The sequence below is a fragment of the Triticum urartu genome, chromosome 4A, assembly GCF_056163025.1.
Source record: "Triticum urartu cultivar PI428250 chromosome 4A, HENAU_Tu73, whole genome shotgun sequence".
In the NCBI taxonomy this organism is placed as follows: domain Eukaryota; kingdom Viridiplantae; phylum Streptophyta; class Magnoliopsida; order Poales; family Poaceae; genus Triticum; species Triticum urartu.
In genome coordinates this window covers 103,380,611-103,388,636 of record NC_141876.1, presented here as the reverse complement: position 1 = coordinate 103,388,636, position 8,026 = coordinate 103,380,611, and the positions used below count along the sequence as shown (strand labels likewise).

The window sequence follows — 8,026 nt, the reverse complement described above, 5'->3', positions numbered from 1 at the left end:
CTCTTCATTTTAAAATATAGTGCGCCCGCGTTTTTCGAGGTCCAATTTTGATCATAAATTTAACCAACGAGACCTACTACGGCGAGAAAAAAAATTATATAATTGAAAACTTTTTTTGAATACGAATTCACTGATATAACTTTGCTCCGGCCGTAGTCGATCTCGTTGATTAAATTTATGGTCAAAATTGAAGCATGAAAATAGAGAAAACACTATATTTTGAAAGAGAGTGAGTATGATTTAGCGAAGGCCAAGGGAGAAGAGCACTAGCACAGCATGGCCAAAACCCCAACCCATTCCGTTCCGCCCACCACTGTTTGAGCTTCCTCTCCTAGCCCCTTTTGCCCACCCGCCGGATCCCGTCGAACCAAACCCTAGCAACCGCTCGCCACCCGGGACGGCTCGCCGTCGTCGCCATGCCCCGCCGCAGCCAGAGCAGTGCCCCCATCGACCTCGACGAAGAGGATGGTGAGCGCCCCCCCCCCCCCCCCCCCCACCCACCCCACCCCCGGCGAAAATCTTCATCTCTGCCCCCTTCCCTTCCCCTTTTATCTCTGCGATTTTAGGCCTGTTCTTGTGATTCCCGGGGTTGCTTCGTGATCAGCTTGCTACAGAGCTGGTTAACGGCGCCCTTAGGCCGCTACTTTCTCTATAAGGGTTTATGGTTTTTTTTAGAGAAAATCGGATACCCCGATCTCTGCATCAGTGATGCATATAGATGGTGGCATATGGTTTGTCAGTAGGTCCAGGGCCCCATTGCATTAGTTCAGCGATGATGATGCTGGAATAAGTCGTTTCATTTCCTGGAGCAAATACTGATTGCGTGTTGCAAGGCTCGATTTGACTCATCTGGTGCATTTGTGCCAAAATTGCAGTGTGTAGAGGATGTTGTTTCTAATGTGTATCCTGCTTATACTGAAGGAGTACAAATGTTTTGTTTTTTGTACTCCATCCGTCTCAAAATAAGTGTCTCAACTTTGTATTAACTTTAGTACAAAGTTGTACTAAGGTTGAAACACTTATTTTGGGATGGAGGTAGTACTAGTTAACATGTTCACCAGGGTGCTAGGCAGGCGGGTGGCAAGCGCCTAACGGCTATTCAAGATTGCACATATCTAGTCATTACATCGGTGCGTTGGTGCTATCTAGATGAAAAAATCACCATGTTTATCCTTTTCTTTTAGCTTTTTGAGGATTAAACTGTGTATATGATAGCAGAGAAGGCTTCATAGATTTTAATGGCTTTTAGCTTAGTGTTTGCTTAGGTTTTTGGCACATACTAACACAGTCGTATACAGCTATGTTTTATCATAGGAATAATTATTGCTGTAATGTGTTTTGTGTGTTCATTTATGTGATTTGTAGCCTAGTGAATTGCACTCACTATCAAGTTATAGGTTGATTCCTTATTTCATATATTGGGTGTTGCAGCCGAAAAGACCTTGTGGTTTGAGGTCAGATTGTTGGTTTGCAGTTTGTTGAACTTCTTGTACTTGGAATACGTCTTTTAGTTTGGCAAACTGTTTGATCTTGATAAGGCACATCCTATCATTTATTTACCAACTGATCATTGTCATGATATGCCAGCTAACATGCTTTCATTTCTAGATCATCACTTAATTATGCTCATGGTGTTCTTGCCCGGTAGATATTTTATAGTAGTTGTTTATAAATCACCATTCCCACTCCATCTGTTTGTAAGGATATTGTATTGTTGATAATTTTCTTGTTTTAAATTGTTTATCTCTTTGTATGTATGACCAATAGAACTGAACACTGTTGTAGCCTGGATGAGTGTTTTAGTTTTTATCACGTGTCAGAACATGATAATGATTCTTATATAATGAAAGGTTGCAAAAATTAATAAAGCTAACATTTGGAGAGAATTTACAATGCCTAAGGAAATGGTAGTTGTTTGTTTAAAACTGCAAAAGATTTGTTTTCCTTGATGCATCAACCAAAGTTCAGCCATTCTCATTCAGCAGAAGAAAAAAACTTGACCCTATGAAGGCCTGAACTATTGATCCTTTGTATGCTCAGTGTGATTAGGGTCAGTGGTTATTATTTGTGCTTGGTTCTTAGTCATGTGTCTTATTTCAATTTAAGACAACAGTAATTGTGATGTTTCCTAGATGGCTTCCAAAGCCGAGAGGCCAAAAAGTAGGAGAAAGTGGCCTTTAGCTATATGCAGTTTCCCTGGTGGATCTACCTGTGATACAGATTGCTTATTTTTAAAGTTAAATTCGAATTACACTTTCAGTTTAACTAGTTAACTTCCATGTTTCCTTGTGTAGAGTGCAAGACCAAGCGCTCTCGAGCGAGTATAAGGCCAGCACCGAAGGTGCCTGGGAGCTCAAATCGCATTGCAAGTAGCAGAAGGGACAAGGAAAATCAAGACAAATTGGATACCCGTATCTTCGATTTATACATGGAGTACACCTCCCCCCCCCCCCCCCCCCCCCCCCCCACACACACACACACACAATCATGTTTCAAGAAAGCAAATAATTGGTCTTGGAGAAATTTTGTATGCTTATTTGCTGCTGTAAATTTGTGCATATAGGAACCTTTGGAAGCGTACAGATGAAGATCAGAAGAATGCTTGCGCATATTTGGATCCATTATGGTTTAACAGTTACGTTAATGGGGACAAAGAACAGAAATCAAGAATTCTTAGATGGACAAAGAAATTGAAAATATTTTCAAGAAAATATGTGTTTGTCCCTATTGTTCGTTGGTAGGTCAGTCTTGTTTTACCTCGTGGATTAACTTATTTGATTGCAAAAGAGCAATGGGATTTCCACTTTCGTAACTGCAGGGGACATTGGAACCTCCTTGTCCTATGCCACTTTGACGAGACAGACTGCTCAGATGCAAAAAAAGGACCGCGAATGCTGCTGCTGGATTCACTTAACACAACAGATCCGAAGAGGTTGGCACCTGAAATAAGAGGGTATGGTCCTTCTATACCTTCATCTCATACCTCTAATATAAGTATAATACTGATCTTAATGATGATGCACATGTTTTGCTATATTACGGTTATCTGACTGACCAGTTGTTGTGTCTAGTAGACGATTCATATATTAGAAACAAGATGATGTTCTTTTGGTTGAGACTTGTATGCACTGTTGAAGCAGACAACAGGGTTACCTGTACTCCTGTTGTCACTCATGAAGATTATGCCATGAATAGTATCCATGCCAGTGAGTCAGCCCAAGACAGTAGCAGAATGTGCGCTCATCAAAATCCAGCTTCGCACATCACATCACAAATCATCTAACCCTTGCTGAACATAGTTAGTGATGTGTATTTAGCGGTCCTTGTCATTTATCCTGGAGGTTTTTAGTCTATTTTTGTTGAAAATTACTTTAGTTATATATGTATAGGTAAATTATCTGGGGCACCCAGGTGCCTGAGCACCTTGATTGGGTCAGACCCGTTAGTGCATTTGTTTAAAAGCAACCAACCTCGCATTTCATTAATTCCCAATTTTACTTGCATGCAAGACATACCATGTAAGGGATAACACCAACAGACTGAATATGCTTGTGATAGCACATAAGCAACAATACTGTATCATGCTCACAGCCCTATAACTCCCTGTTTTATTTAATCTTTTCTTTGCTGCTTTATCAGATTCATTCGTGGTATTTATGAAATCGAAGAGCGGGAAGAAAGTGTGCACTTCATAAAAAAAATCCGTCTTGAGTTTCCTAAGGTATGATGTTTAATAATTGCTTTTTGAATCTAGAGTTCTTGTCATCATCCACAACAAAACTGTGCAGGTGCCACAGCAAAATGGGGAGGAATGTGGTATATATGTTCTTTACTTCATCCACTGTTTTCTTCAAAACGGAAAATTGGCAGAAATTCTTCAGAATAAAACACTGGAAGAAGATTTCAGCCAGCTGGTGTGCCATACTGTCATGCATTTCCATCTTCTCACTCCCTTGTTCTACTTAACAAATGCTTCTCTAATTTGTTGGTCTATGAATAGTTTGATGATGGCACCTTTGATCCAGAGGAACTAGAGAACTTCCGCAAGGATGTTCATGCATTCCAAGTGTATGTTTCTCACGTCATCTTTATTTCCTGCATGTTAAATTTAGTGATGTAACTGTAATTTCTTTATGACTTTGCAGGGAAAGGAGTACCGAAACTGGACAGTAGGTGGATTGTGGCATTGTGCTGCATATATGTAGTTAGTTATTACTCCCTCCGCTGGACAGAGGGGGTATAAGGCAGTGGAAATTTTCATCTTCGCTGGTAGCAAATTCTGAGGAAGCTTGAAGGTCGTGGAGAAGCTGGTGGTAATATACAGCTTATGCAGCCGAGAGAAAGCCAACTCCATGGAGCTTCGTGACAGTTAGCAGGTGTTATATGATCTGTACTGGATTCTAGAATTGTTGTGTATCAACTTTATGGACTGGAATGATCTCAATAGTCTCAACTTGTTTCTCGAAGTCTTAAGAGCAACTCTAATGGGGTGACCCATTTCGTCCGCGGCCGTTACAGAAAAAGCGGCCCAACGCGCGGACCCAAACGGACGCGCGACCGTTTTTTGTCCGCGAGCGACCCATTCCCGGCCCATTTTTAAGCCTGATTTGCGTCGGCGCGGACACGCGACAGACGCGTGCGCTCGCCAACTCCTGTCCTCGGGCCCGCTGGTTTGTGGCACATTGGCCTCCCCTCTCATCCCCCATCCCGGCCAACAAGCAACCCTTGCCCCCGCATCCTCATTGAAGCCGCCGCCCATTTTTGCCGGCGACTCTTCCAGCTGCCGCCGCCTCCACATCCGCCCAGCAACGCCGCCCCTCCCCCCAGTCGCCCATCGCCGCCGTTTTGCCGCCGGGGAGCAAACTGGTTCCCGCCGCCGCTTCCCCCAACGCCCAGCCGCCTGCGACCAAGAAGATGCCTCGCCGCCCCCGCCACATACGACCGGCACGCTCGTCGGACGCCGTCACACTCAGAAGACGCCGGCAGGGCAGCTAGTTGGTCTGTGGGCGCCGCGTCTTCCCTCGCTGACCGTCTCCTTCTTCGACGCCCGCAAGCTGTTCGACAGTTTGCCAAGGTACGAAAATGGACTCCGCCGACGAGTTCTTTTTCCACAATTTCCGTTGCGACTCCGACGATTCGTCGTCCGACGACGAGGAGGAGATATTGGCTGCCGTCTTGGTCCATCACCACCTGAACAACCAGCGGCCGTTGTTCCGTGGCTCCATTCCGGGCCACCTTCCGGCGTTGAATCGTAATCGAGAGCGGGCATTTCCTTCTCTGGAAGGACTACTTTGATAGAAACAAACCCGTTGTTCAAACATCACAAATTCCGCCGCCGGTCCGTATGAGTAGGCATGTTTTCAACCGTATTAGAGAGGGAGTGGTCGGCTATGATGACTACTTCGAGTGCAAAGAGGATGCCGTCGGCAAGATTGGTTTCTCCTCTTATTAGAAATGCACTGCTGCCATCCGAATGCTTGCATACGGAGTGCTCGGTGATCTCATTGACAAGTACGTCCGTATGAGCGAGTCTACATGCCTAGAGTCCCTGTATAAGTTCTGCAAGACTGTGATTGCTGTGTTTGGCCCTGAGTACTTGAGAGAGCCGACAACTGAAGATACAACCAATTTGTTGGCGATGAATGCCATCAGGGGCTTCCCGGGGATGCTTGGCAGCATAGACTGCATGCACTGGGAGTGGAAGAACTGCCCTTCTGCTTGGCAAGGGCAGTATAAGGGACATGTCAGGGCTTGCACTGTCATACTAGAGGCCGTGGCGTCTCAAGATCTCTAGATCTGGCACTCTTTCTTTGGCATGGCTGGATCACACAATGATATCAACGTGCTTCATCGCTCGCCGGTGTTTGATAGGCTTGCCGAAGGCAACAGCCCATCGGTGAACTTTACTGTCAACGGCCACAACTACGACAAAGGGTACTATTTGGGTGACGGTATCTATCCTCAGTGGACCACTATTGTCAAGGTAATACTGTCGTGGAATTGTCACGTCAGATGTCCTAGCAAAAGGACTTAGTTGTAGAGCCATCGCAACTAGGAAGCTTAAACGGGTTAATCGGGACAAAGGACACGAGAGATTTTATACTAGTTCGGCCCCTTACGAAGAAGGTAAAAGCCTACGTCTAGTTGTGTTGGAATTGCTGGGGTTTCGATCACCAAGAGGCTAATCCACCGGCTTGGTTATCGATCTCTTGTTTCTTGCCCTAAGCCGCCACCGGGTCATCCCCTTATATACACGGGTTGACGCCTGGCGGCCTACAGAGTCCCGGCCGGCTAATAAAGCGTGTCCGGCTCAATGACTTCTTTTACATGCCTTTCCTTACAAGTCTTTCCTTACATACGGTGGTTTACAATATTGGGCCTTAAGCCGCCTCTGGGCTTAGGCCTTCTATAAGCCTTAATGAACTATCGCCTTGACTGTTTTCTGGGCTTCCTTTATGACCTGTCATTGGGACTGACCCGGCCCCTCCTGGACGGGTCATAACTGATAGCTATATCCCCAACATTAGGCCCCAGGTTGACTTTGAACTTTGTTCTTTATCAATCTTCAATACTTAGAAAAAATCCATCTTCTCTTCGCAAAAAATTTTGTAACCCGCCATGATGTCATCTCTTGAAAACACAAAAAACTATCATGACGTCATCTTCTCAATGGTTCTTCATCTTTAATGCTTTCCGAGAATCGAGGCGCCAGTTTGGTTGGATAATCATTATATGGGTCTTACTCGTTTTTCGCACCCGCCTGTTCACTTATCCCCTTATAAATAGGCACGCCCCGGTCTTTCTCATTCTCCTCTCTTCTTCGTCTTCCTCCTCTCGCGACCTCCGCTGCTACTCGAGCTCCGTCGCCGTCAGAGAGCCCTTCACCTCCGCCGACCTTGGCCGCTGCATCGACCGGATTTGAATCTAGAAAACGGCGGCGACCTTCCGCAGAAGATCTGTGGCTGTAAGCGTTTCCCTTCTTGCTCCTTAGATCTGCATTAGGGCTTTCTAGGTCTCTGCATGTTCTTCGCAGTTCATCGCAGTTTCTCCGTAGTTCTTCAACTGCAGCCTCTTCTTGATCCCCAAAGAGATATATGCTTGTGGGGTAGTTGTTTTTGTGCCTGCTCTTGACACTGATAGATCCCTTTTCCCAGTATAAAGGCCTCATTAGGACTCACAAACTCATCTGTGCAAAAAATTTAGGTCTAGAATTTTTCCATTTTGAATAGCCATTTGATCTGGAATAATATCAAGCAATTAGGAAACTTGTTTGTCTCAACACTTAGCCGAATCTGTTTTCTCAAATATCTGTAGTCATGGCGGCTTATTGCGCTGGCTTACGTGTCCTTATATGACATTAGCCCTTACTTAAGCCGCCATTACTCCCCTGTACCATTATCATTGAATTGAACCGGCATGTTGCTTTCTTTTCAATTCGTCTTTTGAACATCATGTCGTCCAAAGCACCGACTGTCTGCAACTGGGTTCCCCCAACAGTAACTGAGGACAATTTGAAGGAGTTCTTCTCCATAGGATTTTTGCCAGGGAAGAATGTCATGTCTTATCATGCACCTAACCCGGATGAGGAACGGCCCAATCCAAAAGATGGTGAAGTTATCGTCTTTTCTGATCACATGAACCGTGGCTTTTCCCCACCCGACTCAAAGTTCTTCAGAGATGTCCTCCATTTTTTCAAACTCCACCCTCAAGACATCGGACCTAATTCTATATCCAATATCTGCAACTTACAAGTCCTCTGCGAGGCATGCCTTCAAGAAGAACCGACTGTGGAACTCTTTAGAGAGTATTTTTATCTAAACCACCAGAACGAGTGCACCAATGGCCCTAGCTTGGAACTTGGGGGTATCTCAATTCAGTGTCGACATGGCACCGTCTTCCCCCTAATAGTCTTGCCGAGTCATCCCAAGGACTGGAATCAGACTTGGTTCTATTGTCAAGACACTTCACCAGCAAATGAGAAGCCGCTGTCGAGTTATCGCGCAGAGCGTCTTGACTCCAAGTTTGC

At 45.1% G+C, this 8,026-nt stretch overlaps 1 protein-coding gene across 2 annotated transcripts; it reads left to right on the top strand.

Moving 5' to 3' along the window:
• Positions 1-236: 236 nt before the first annotated feature.
• Positions 237-4,466, top strand: LOC125550879 (putative ubiquitin-like-specific protease 2B). 2 transcript variants are annotated; one of them, XM_048713990.2, is made up of 8 exons: positions 237-468; positions 2,295-2,433; positions 2,564-2,737; positions 2,819-2,953; positions 3,640-3,721; positions 3,789-3,914; positions 4,001-4,068; positions 4,146-4,466. In XM_048713990.2, the coding sequence occupies exons 1-8, from the start codon at positions 417-419 to the stop codon at positions 4,171-4,173; spliced, it is 804 nt and encodes a 267-aa protein (XP_048569947.1). In that variant the 5' UTR covers positions 237-416; the 3' UTR covers positions 4,174-4,466. The 2 variants fall into 2 exon arrangements, with proteins under 2 accessions (XP_048569947.1, XP_087374037.1); XM_087517911.1 differs by having other exon boundaries at positions 3,789-4,068.
• The last annotated feature ends 3,560 nt before the right edge of the window (positions 4,467-8,026 follow it).

Coding starts and splice junctions, on each gene's coding strand:
- LOC125550879 (XM_087517911.1), top strand. CDS start 417: ATGCCCCGCCGCAGCCAGAGCAGTGCCCCCATCGACCTCGACGAAGAG. Junction 469..2,294: donor CGACCTCGACGAAGAGGATG/GTGAGCGCCCCC, acceptor TTCCTTGTGTAG/AGTGCAAGACCAAGCGCTCT. Junction 3,722..3,788: donor TCCGTCTTGAGTTTCCTAAG/GTATGATGTTTA, acceptor AAAACTGTGCAG/GTGCCACAGCAAAATGGGGA.